Source organism: Meriones unguiculatus, chromosome 8 (assembly GCF_030254825.1).
Source record: "Meriones unguiculatus strain TT.TT164.6M chromosome 8, Bangor_MerUng_6.1, whole genome shotgun sequence".
NCBI lineage: Eukaryota > Metazoa > Chordata > Mammalia > Rodentia > Muridae > Meriones > Meriones unguiculatus.
In genome coordinates, this window is record NC_083356.1 from 75,737,307 (window position 1) to 75,749,391 (window position 12,085).

The window sequence follows — 12,085 nt, forward strand, 5'->3', positions numbered from 1 at the left end:
CTGAGCTATATGGGCCAGTGACCCAAGGCAGCTGCAAATCATCAATTCCCAGACCTTCTCAAGGGCAATGTGAAGCCTGCCAGAGATGAAAAGCCAACCAAGCCAAGGGCAGAAGTCACATGCTGAGCCCAGCCAGCATGGAAGACGTCCACAGGTCCAGGAAGATTTGTCGAAGGCTTCCAAACCCAGCCACATCAGCACTCTCCCCACTCCCTGGGACCAAACAGGGCTTGGGTCAGAGGCTATGGGGAAGCTCAGAAAATGTTTCCTTAGTTCCCGGTGACTGTCCTGTCCTTAGCAAAGCACATGGCTCATGATGGAAAGCCTGGGGCTTCAGCCATGCAGACATTTAGCAAGAACAGAACAGCCAAAATCAAAGAACAGACTGAGGGAGGTTAACTTACAGCCCACGTTTTTGTCAGCCTGAAGATGGGAGCACTCTGTAATGCTGACACCACAGACATAAGAGAATGAAGGTTGTTCAGTTCTAGAAGTTTCTGGGGGAAAAAAAAAAAGACATGGAATACATTATTTTGCTGCCATAGACAATAGAATAAAAACATGCTTGAGTGTTGCCAAATGTTGTCATATTTATGAAATTCAGTTACACTTAAAATATCTCAAATAGAAAATATAGTTCTAGGAAGTTCATAGAAAACATATGCTCTTTTCCTCCCATTTTTTTTCAGAAGGTGAGTCTCCATCTAAAACACTTGTCAATTTTCATAATCTGGCTTATTTGACTGCTGGAAGGAAGCATGGCTTCAGATTGGATAATCCCAGTATGTTTTTATCTGACTCTGAACCTGCCTCAGTGGGCTTCTGTGCGAAGATCCCAGTGTGCCAGCAACATCAGCAGTTCACGAAGTGATTACCTTAACCCTGGATGGGAAAAAGGCCAGGGAAGATGTCGTCAATCTGTGTAATGGCTCTCAGCTGGGAAGGCAAGGCTCTGGCTTCCTAGGCCCTTGACTGTGAGCCCCAAATGAGTGAGGACACATGGTGTCACTTTAGTCTCAGACAAGTTCTTTCCCACAGAGGGCCAAAGAATGAGACAAAGCAGAGAGTTGGGGCAGAAACATGTAATTTCTGTTCTTGTCTTTATGCTGAAGCATCCTTGCTATGGGACAGGTTCTGTTTCTCCCTCTTTGTGGGCAGTGAAGCCTGGTTTAGCGAGAAGGCTCCATGGACCAATCTCAGCTCCTTCTACTTGTGTTTCTTTGGCAAGTTGCCCAGGCCTTCTGCATTTCAGTGTCCTCAGAGTTAAACTGAGGACAGTGACTACTGTTATCTGGGCTACCTGAGAGGAAACATGCCTCATGCCAGGCAGGCCGTGTCTTCTTCATCTGGAAGGCTCATTTCCACTCTCTTGTGCTCCTTCCTCCACCATGCCTTTCCTGTCTGGGTTCCTACATGTGTCCTCTGAGTGTGTGGATAAACTACCACGGTGCATCCTGCACAAAGTCCAGGTCGGTAGGCAAAAAATAAGAGATAAGATGTTTTTCCTGGACCCACAGTTTTGCTTCTACTTAGAAACATGGCCCTGTCCACACAAAATCAGTGCTTCAGCTTAGACATCTCGTAACACTCTCTGATCATTTCCTGTGTGTAAGAATTGATGCTCCCAGGTTTCAGCTGAGCATCTGACTTTCAGTGCCTGCCACAGACTCTCCTCTCAGAGTGTCAAAGTCTCTCGAGCAGTATCTAACCTGTTCCTTTCTCATTTAGAGACTGGGAAACCAATGCTCAGAGAGGGAGGAAACCTACCCAGGACACATGTAGTGTACAGCCAACATGATAATCCTCAGCAAGAGAAAAGGTGGAGATTAAGGAGGGGTCATTTGGGGCTCCTTGGGTAGAGACCATGCTCATTTCCAAACAGGTGCCCACAAGGACTGAAGCACAATCAGCATCCTCTTCCCACCCAACTACAACCAGCACCAAGTATTTCCAGAGAACCGACAGAACTGTGACCTCTGCCCCGGACAGAGTTAGACTTCTTAACCTTCTGGGGAGGGAGGGCACAGCAACTCTGCTGAGGGTAGATACCTCTCTTTCCCCCCCACTTCCTGCTGTGCAAATGGGATGATACCCTGTGAACAGTGACTGCAGTCACATGGGCAGAGCAGCCACCACACAAACCAGCATCAAAGGGCCTGAGTCCAGGGCAGCTATGCTCTAGGGTCCTGATGGGAAGACAACATGGGTACTTGAAGGAAGCCATGAACTAGGTAGAACAACACTGCCATGGAGAGTCTGGCAGGCTGGGGTAGTGGAAACAGAGTACTATTACTGAGTATGACATTGGTCCAGGAAAGCCACAGCATGGCACAGCTTAACAGGCAGAGATGAGACTAAAGGAAAGGGAAGGGGGTTCTGATAAGCAGAATGGACACAGTCTATCAGAACAGGGGTAGCAGGGCCAACTGGTCCAGGCCTTAGCTCAAAATGGGTGTGAAGGAACCTGTTGACACAACTGTACAGGACATAACTAGATCAAAGGCATTGGAGCTAACTATAACCCATCAACTCCTAGCACTGGACCACATGCAGAGACCAGAAGTCCAAGTAAGGAGAATAATTGGCCACAGAATTATGGGATGGGAGGAGGCATATCTCTAAGGCTCAAACAAGGCACCATCAGCCAGGTGGATCTCACAGCTGGCTGTCTGCAGAGATCAGGCCATAGCCTCCAACCCATGGTGTGGACCTCTGTCTAGCAGGCCCAAGGCAAAATGTCTGTCAGAGATCAGAGGCAACACATTTTGAAAAATAAACAGCTTACCTTGGCTATTTTCACAAAATGGCTCAGGATTTCTGCCCTTATTTTTAAAGTCTGTGCTGTTAGAATTTCTCGTACGACCCAAAAACTGACCTGTAGAGTCAAATAAACACACACATACAAACCAGAGAAGTGGTTAAATGCCAGACCGCCCATAACCCCCTTTGCCCACCACCACTGCAGGATTTCCATGAGGCCAGGCAGCTTTGAGAGCACTACCTAAGGTCACAGGGCCTTATGCTCCTGCTCCGCCTCCTCTAGCATGCACATGGGGATACAAGCGTTACACACTGTCCGTATCATCAAGAGCAGTGTGGGCCCCCCTACACAGGTCAGGGTCTCTGCAGCTGCCTGGGAAATGGCGAGATGACGCAGCCTGGACTCTGCTCACAAGGATCCAGATGTGGGGAGAAGATGGATTATAAAATGGATGAACAGATGGAAAGATGAACAGATGTTCAGACAAAGGCAATTATGTACTGACCACACCCCCCGGCTAAGCCTAACACAAGGAGGATTTGCTGATATTTGCATAGTTCACTTTGTGCTTTTGTTTGTTTTTCTTTTCCCCCCCTCTTCTGCCCCCCCCCTGGTCCTGTTAGTGTAATTTATTCGTGTCAACAATGATTTAGTAAAGAAATTAATAATTAAACATTATTGTTTTGAACTTAGGGTCTTGTAAATACTGAGCAAACACTGTTCTACCAGGCTATATCATAAAATATGTGCGAATTTTTGTTGTTTTTTGGTTTGTTTTTCAATTCTGTAAGGGGCATTTTTTCTTTCTTATTTTATTTTATTTTCACAATTTATTCATTTTTTCAAGACAGGGTTTCTCTGTGTAGCCCTGGTTGTCCTGGAACTCACTCTGTAGACCAGGCTGGCCTCAGACTCAGAGATCTGCCTGCCTCTGCCTCCCAAGTGCTGGGATTAATGGCGTGGGCCTCCGCCACCCAGCTCAAACTTCACTTTCTAATAGAAGTTTGCAACTAACAGAAGATGCAAAGTCCTATTCGGCCTTAGGGGCGGGGCCAGCCATGAAGGTTGCTTTGGGGTAGAACTTTATTCATCCCTGGCCTCTCACTTATACCAACAGACTCCAGGGCCGTGGATCTGTTGGTAGCAACAAGAAAGTTGTCCATCAGCAGGAGGCTGACTCACAGCACAGAAAGGAAATACAGGAAGCAGCCAGCCAAAGGCTATTTCAAAGTGCTTAGTGTATGCTTCATTAGCATCAGGACAGTGTTGTCTGAGAGTGCCAGGACAGCTTGGTGGGGAAATGGTCAACAGACAGCACAGCACAGCACGTGGGGAAGAAAGTGAGATGTGGAAACCCCTCACTTGACAAGCACAGAGACAACGAAGGGCAGCCTGAAGTTAAAAAAGAGGTTTGCTGCACAGGAACACACCTGCTGCTTTAGAAAGGGAAAGCAAGAGATACTGACAATCAGCAACTGCCCCTTTATGTAAAGCAGGAACATCACAGAAATGCTGCCTCCATGTAATTAGCCGTTGCTGCCTGCAGGACACGCCTGGGTTTCCGTTGAATCACTTTTTCCAAGGAATTGTCAAAATTAAGTTCAGACTCAAATGTTTACCACTTGCTTCTGAGAGACAGTTATTCTGGGCTCCAAACAGAAGCCTGTAAAGCCTATATTTAATATTTATTATGTTCCACATAATCTCAAGTGTGATACTTCATGTGTGTAATTCGGCAGATTCTTGCATGCCAAAATCTCACACATTTTCCTGGCATGATTCTGGAAGGGACGGAGTGGGTTAGGACCTGCATACACAGTGTGCAGAGGCAACAGTTAATTCAACAGAGTTGCATGAAGCCCTATTGTGAGCAGGAGCCCCTCACTGTAAGTCCATATCTGGCCTACTGTGAAAAAAAAAAAAAAAAGGTAGAGCCCCACACAACTCTGAACTGGAAGAGAGCTGCATGATGGCTGCAGCTCAGACCGTGGAACTGCACTGTGGGCCTGACGGCCAGAAGGAGCTTATGCAGTGAGGCAGGACTGCGGTGCCACTGTGGAGGCCATGACCCAGCTGAGAGGCTGACCAGGTTGTGGGAGGACAGACGAGCAGATGCGGACCACCAAACTTCAGTGGGGCAAGAAAGGAAGGGGTTAAGACAGCATCCAAAGCAGGGGGCTGTGGCAACACAGATGCAGATGGCAACGGGCAAGGGCAACAGTGTGTGGTCTTTTCATCTCTAACTGTAAGTTTTAATACATGAAGACTAAGAAAGTAAAGATAAGCACAAAAGACAGAAGTCATCTGCAAGCTCAGACCCATAGACCAACAGTGACAAACTGATTTGTGTCCTAGTCCTTCTTCCCAAACCTAGCACCCACGGTTGGCTTTTTCCATTAAGACTGGCAAATTTTAAACATATATCACAAGCAGCTTTAGAAGTGATAAGTATTTGTCTATGACTTTTTTTCAGCATCCAAGATGTTTCATCATCAGCATGTTTACAACTCAACCAATTCCCAACTGTAGGGTCACCGCCAGAGCTCTGCTGTGATAAACCTTGTGGTGAGTATCTTCAGACATATGCTTCTGTAGACTTTTTATTAAGGCCCTAGGACAAGCTCTTAGAAGGTGGAATGATTAACAGCGTGCATACAGAAGTGTGCATGAAGAACTCAGCCTCCAGGGGTTAGCTGCTAAGTTTAAATGGATCTGTGCTCTTGTGTGGAGTTCAAACCCATCACAATGGCTGCTCCCCATTGGCACGTGTGTGTAATGTGCCAGACGACAGCTGGCACCAGATGACAGCTCGCTTCCCTCATGCCCATTCAGGGAGCAGGCGTTTTTGTTTTTGTTTTGCAGTTTTTAGTTGGCATTTTTGTTGTTGTTGTTCTAATTTTTCTTTCCTCCTGCCTCCACCTCCCAAGTTCTGGGATTAGAGGTGTGCACCACTACACCTGGTTTATATAGTGCCAGGACTGAACTCAGGGCTTTCTGTGTGCTAGACAAACACTCAACTAAGCTGCTTCCCTAGCTCTGTTTCAAATATTTGTAAGCCCTGTGCACCATCTGCCTGCTTGGGTTCTTTACTTACCTTTCTGTTGTGAGTATTGTGACATATGAGAAAACTTTTTTTGTATTAAAGAGCAGAGAAAATGGGCACATTTTTTTGGAAAGTAAAAACAGAAATATTTTGAAGAAAATATCCATTTACATATTTAAGGCATATTCTCTTTTAAAAGGTTTGCCCTATAAAATACAGAAGTATTTTGTAAACATTTATTTACTTTATTTTTTGTTTTTTGTTTTGTTTTGTTTTGTTTTTTTCAAGACAAGGTCCTAGAACTTGCTCTGTATACAGGGCTGGCCTTGAACTCAGAGATCCACCTACCTCTGCCTCCAGAGTGCTGGGATAAAAGGCATGGGCTACCTTCACCTGGCTTTGTGAACATTATAAAAATGAAAAAAGTAAATGCCCATCCACAAGGTACCAGTACACGAACTATGGTCCCTCTGCCCATCTCACTTTGGAAAGAAGTTGATGTGCTCACCCACTCTCCTGAATGGAACTGTTCGCCCACTCTTCCTGAATGGAGCTATGCTCACCCACTCCTCCTGAATGGAACTGTTCGCCCACTCTTCCTGAATGGAGCTATGCTCACCCACTCCTCCTGAATGGAACTGTTTGCCCACTCTTCCTGAATGGATCTATGCTCCACCTTCCTGGTGACAAGCAACGCATACACTGAGAGCCTACTGTACGGAACACATGTCTATTCTCAGCATTTATGTATCTGATCACTTTGTAGCAGCACCGTCTGGAGGACACTTACAGGAACTTTGTCTTGTAGCCCAATGCTTCATTTATTTTGTGGCTCCAATTGTTCCCACTTTAACCATTCATCCCTAGCATTCAGTCGGCCACACCCCCTTCTGACATACCCCAACTGTTTTGGTTTGTTGGTCTGTGGGCTTCCTCTCTGGTACTACACATGCTACAGGCTTAGCCTGCACATTCCTTGCCCAGTCCTAGAATCAGCCTTTTCACCAAGGACCTCTGGTTCTACTTATTAGAGACTATTAGCATATTGATCCTGATGCTTCTTGGCCTCCTCAGTTGAGAGAACGAGAGAGAATGTGTGTGCGTATGTATTCACCTGTGTATGTGAATGTGTGTATGTGTGTGCATGTGAACATGTGTATGTTTGTGTGTACATGCCTATATGTGCATGTATATGCATAAGCATGTGTGAGCATGTGTGCATAAGCACATGTGAGCTTCTGAGTATTCCTCTGCGTGTGCATACCTGTGTGTACATGTGTGCGTGTTTGAGTGTATGTGTGTGTGCATGTGTGCACACATTACCCATGTATACTGGCTGAATTTCTCTATGAAAACAGATGGGGGGGCTTGTTTGAGACAAGGTTTTTATGTGTAGCCTTTGCTGTCCTGGAACTCACTCTGTAGAACAGGCTGGCCTTGAACTCAAAGAGACCCACCTGCCTGTGCCTCCCAGGTGCTGCGATTAAAGGTGTGCGACAGCACTGCCTGGTTGCATCTTTAATAAAATTCACACGAATTCATAGTGTTACTCCCAATTCTAAGCCGTTAGCACATGGAGTTTAGCATTTCCTCTTACTTGTCCACCAGAGACAAACCAGTTCCCAGGATCTGCCTGCCATCCACACCTCTGCTGCCCAGTCCTTCAGAACTATTTCATAATTGTTGGCTAGCCTGAAGAGCACTTGCAGATGAGACACAATGTTCCTATACAGTTCTCTCTTCAGAATTACGTCCCACGTGACCGCAGAGTTAACTCGGCTCAGCAACATCCCCTCTGCCCTCTACTTCACAACCCTGTAGGTGTGTGCAGAGTTATGCATTCACCAGTCTTTTGTTTTGTGTCTATTCTAAGAGCCCTCCATACTTAAGTTGAAGTTTCTAGTTTGCGTGTGCTGAGGTCTTGGTGCTTTAGCATTCTGTGGGTTTTCATAGAGACACTATCATATATTCGCCATTACCACAAATAAAATTTTCTCACCCTCTTAAACATACAAATCTGGGCTGGAGGTACAGTTCACTGTTAAAGCACCTGCCGAGCAAGCAAAAAGCTCTGAATTCAATCCCTGGTACCACAAAGACAAAACTGTTAACAGAAACTCCTTGTGGTCCATGTACTCAGGCCTCTCTCCTTCCCAAGTATCTGACAACTATGGATCTAGTAGTTTTACCTTTTCCAGCATGCCATGGAAAAAGAAAAGAAAGCAACAGGTAGTCTTCTCCATGGGCTTTCACCTTGAAATATACACTGACAAATGCCCTGTGTCTACGTGGCTTTATAGCTCATTCAGCTTTTCAGGTAAACACTGTCCCACACGTTTGTGCTCACCCTGCAGAAGGGCATCTCAGATCCTTAAGCTTCCAGGACCGCTGCTGTGCGTGTGTGTGTGTGTGTGTGTGTGCGCGCGAACGCGCGTGTGGCGGTCTCAAACCTCTGGGTCAGTGTGTAAGGCTAACTGCTGGACCGCCTTTGTGCCATCCCGCATTTCTAACACTGAATGAGCTGTGCTGCCCCAGGTGCTCAGCAGCGCCACTGTGCTTCAGATGCACTGAGACCTGTGGCTGTTCTGTGATGAAGGACACTGAGCATCTTATGCTCCTTTGCTGACACCGGTGGCCCTTCTTTGGTGATATTGATGAGTGATGAGTATTCAGATCATATTTTTTCGGACAGGTCCTTTGTTTTTGTTTTTGTTTTTTTAAGATCTATTTAATTATGTATACAATGTTCTGTCTGCATGTAGATCTAAATGCCAGGAGAGGGCACCAAATTTCATTATAGATGGTTGTAAGCCACCATGTGGTTGCTGGGAATTGAACTCAGGACCTCTGGAAGAGCAAGCAGTGTTCTTAACCTCTGAGCCATCGCTCCTGCCCCCTAGACAGGTCCTTTGTACACACAGTTCCCAGGATGTATTTGTCTTCATGCTTTCTTTCTTTTTTTTTTTTTTTTTTTTTCTTCTCAAGACAGGGTTTCTCTGTGTAGCCTTGGCTGTCCTGGACTCACAGCAATCTGCCTGCCTCTGCCTCCATGAGTGTAAAGATTAAAGACATGCACCACCATGTCGGGCTGTCTTCATGCTTTTAACCATGTCTTTTGCACTATGAAAAAATCTTAAGTCTTAATAAATTCCCAACTTACTGATTTTTTTCCCACAGACTGTCTTTTGGCCCAAGGGCATAGAGATTCCCTGTCTGTATCTTCTCCTAAAAGCTGACATCCAAGTATCTTATCACGTTTGAGTTAATTTTATAAAAGACTTTAAAATAAGTTTCTAAATTCATTTTCTCCTACATACACACACACAGAGCAAGACAGAGAGAGAGAGAGAGAGAGAGAGAGAGAGAGAGAGAGAGAGCTCTTCAATTGTCCCAGCACAGTCTCAGTCTACACTCTGTCCAACTGGCCCAGGTGCCCCTGCCTTCTGTCAATAGTGAATCTGTAATGCTGTTCTCTTTTTCCCAGCACTACACTAGTCATTCTAGGTCCCTGGTAGTCCTACACAACCTCTGGAATGAGTCTGTTGGATCATACACACAGCAATGACTCTAAATGTCAAGTGGAGAGCTGACATCTTAATGACACTGAGTCTTTTCATCCATGAAGATGGAGCCTCTCCCTGTTTCCTAACATCTACTCTGATTACTTACATCAGTGCTTTGTAGCTTTCAACATATAAACCACATTTTGTAAAAATAAACACCTTAAGTCTTGTTTGGGGCCTGGCATTATTACAAACAGTGCTCTCAACCTTCAGATTCCAATTCCTCCTTGCTAGTACAACAAAAGCAACCCCTTTGTGTATACTGAATGGCCCTGCATTCCCTGCTTGCTCATTAGTGCCAGGAGAGTTTGTAAAAATTACTTAATTAGAATTTTCTATAGACAGTAATGTCAACTATAAATAAAGATACCTCAGTTTCTTTCTCTTTCAGCTGAATGTCTTTTATTGTTTCTATCTTATTCTGTGTAGTATTACACAGGAACAGTGTGAGAGCACCACATTGTCTTATTCCAGATCTCAGGGAACATGCCCAGTGTCTCACTACTAAGATGGTAGGGGACATGCCCAATGTCTCTCTACTAAGGATCATTTGGGCTTAAGGATGCTGTGGATTTCTCTAGAAAGTCAAAGAAGTTCCCCTTTCTTGTTCGACTATTTTTTTTTTTTAACCATGGGTAAACACTGGATTTTGTATGTTTTTTTCCTTCTTCTTCTGCCTGCTAATACAGTGCTTACACTAAATTTTTGAAAAGTTGAAAAGGCCATGTATACATGTTCTATGGTCATGGAGCTAAATAAGCTTTTATATATAGATAGAGAGACTATTGTTTAATACATATAAACTATCACTGAAGTAACTTATTGCTTTGATGGCATAGCTCATACTAGGGACTGGGTGGGCGTACAAGACATCTCTTGGGAAATGCCACAGAAGTATTACAGATGAATAGAAAAGAATGGTTGAGAATATAAAACTTTATTGTTAGTCATCCACAAATAAAAACAAACAAGACAAAAAGCAAATGGGGGGAGAAAAGGAAAAGCCCAGGTTTAAAAAAAGTGGGCTGGGGAGATGGCTTAGTGGTAATAATGCTAGCTGTGTAGGCAAGAGGAGCTGAGTTCAAGTCCCCGAGACCCCACAAAAAAAGCTAGGAGTAGCTGTGAAGAGCTGCAATAGGAGGAGTGCTGGAACTGACTGACCAGCCTACCTGGTGAGCTTCCCGCGGGTGAAAGATCTAGTCTCAAGGGAGTGGGAGAGAGAAAGGAAGACATAGACCCCACCCAAAGAATGGCACCTGAGATCAACCTCTAGGACTCTCTCATGGTCTTGAATAGTCAGCATGCTTCCCAACCAGATTCTCCCCTTTGCCTCCATTTTCCCAGGGGAAGATAAGCCACAGACCTTGAACTGTACCGATAAGCTATCTGCAGCTGTGTCTCCCTTATGACAGCATTTTGCTCCCTGAGGAGCTCCTGAGAGCCCCCTTTCTCATCTCCTCAAGGCTTTTGTCACATACTCCTGCCCTCTCCTCACCTTTGGCTTTCCCTGGCCTCCTGAACCCTTCCATTCAGACATGAACACCCTCAAGGGTCTACCCACTTGAAAGAAGAAAAGCATAACCACCTTCCTGGACACCACTGGCCCTTTCCTCCTCCCTCTGTCTTTGGAGCTGCTATGGCAGCATCACCGACACCTGCTCTCTCCATAGAGGTTCTATCTTCCTATGTGCCTATGGCTAAGACCCATGTGCTCTCTACCTGCTCTGCTCAGGTGGCCTGAGCCAAGCATTCCTTCACTCCTCAAGTGCACTTCCAGATTGTGCCCTTCCAGAATGTTCTTCCCATCTAAGGGAAGATGTCTTTACCCAGCATCATATGCAAACCTCATACTCTGCCCTTGACAACTGTCAGAAGTCCTTGGTTCTCCAACTCCCCTTGAACACACTGCTGGCCCACATACACACTCTTAAGCCTTAGCCTTTCATGTTTCCTTACCTTCCTTTTCACCAGGAGCTTTTAGCCACAGCACTTTCTTTCTGAAGCTAAGAAATATAAAGCTAAAAAAATAAAAGAGTCTTTTAAAAGCTTAAAAAAATAAAATTTCCCCTGGGTTGAATACAGCTTCTCATTTAATCTTCCAAACCCACTTGGGATGACTCCTGAAGATGAGTGCAGAAGCCAGAAGCTACTCCAATATCCTACAGCTATCAAGCTATGCTAAGGCTCGAACTCACCATTACTGCACACACTTCAGAGCAGCACTGAACCCCCAAATCAAATGCAGGTTCACATATCTGTGCTTTCTGGAAGTGGGTTCAGATGTGAGATACTGCCAGAACCTCACAGTAGCACAAAAGACCAGGGTGAACTCCCTGGGGCAGGATGCATAGCAGACCTTGGGTGAGCCTGGCTGAGTTCTACCATGCTGACACTGGATGAGCACACCCTTGGGCATGCAGGCTGAGCAGGACACTTGCCCCGGGTTTGTCATTTGGTCCCAGGATCCCAGATGCTCCAGCAATTTCCTTCTGGCCTTCTGACCTTCACTTTCCTTGCAGTCTCTGGAACACCTGCACCCACTACCTGCCAGACACCATGCTCTGTTACCCTTATGTAAAGTAAGGCTGCTCCTATTCTCAGATACAGGTGAGGAAATTGAGGCTCTCGAAAGGTCAGTGGGCTGCTAGCTCTTATCTGGAGTCTAATAAGGTGTCTTGTCTTCACATGGTTCAGGTCCACCCACAAGTGGACCAATGA

At 45.5% G+C, this 12,085-nt stretch overlaps 1 protein-coding gene across 7 annotated transcripts in view; it reads right to left on the reverse strand.

The window, feature by feature from the left end:
- Ralgps1 (Ral GEF with PH domain and SH3 binding motif 1) overlaps positions 1-12,085 on the reverse strand; it is a 234,753-nt gene that overhangs the window by 135,840 nt on the left and 86,828 nt on the right. For all 7 annotated transcript variants that reach the window (XM_060389972.1, XM_060389970.1, XM_060389971.1 and 4 more), the window contains exons 6-7: positions 2,786-2,875; positions 405-497 (exon numbers count right to left, since the gene is read on the reverse strand). In XM_060389972.1, the coding sequence (XP_060245955.1) occupies positions 405-497; positions 2,786-2,875 (183 nt within the window). The remainder of the gene's footprint in view (positions 1-404; positions 498-2,785; positions 2,876-12,085) is intronic.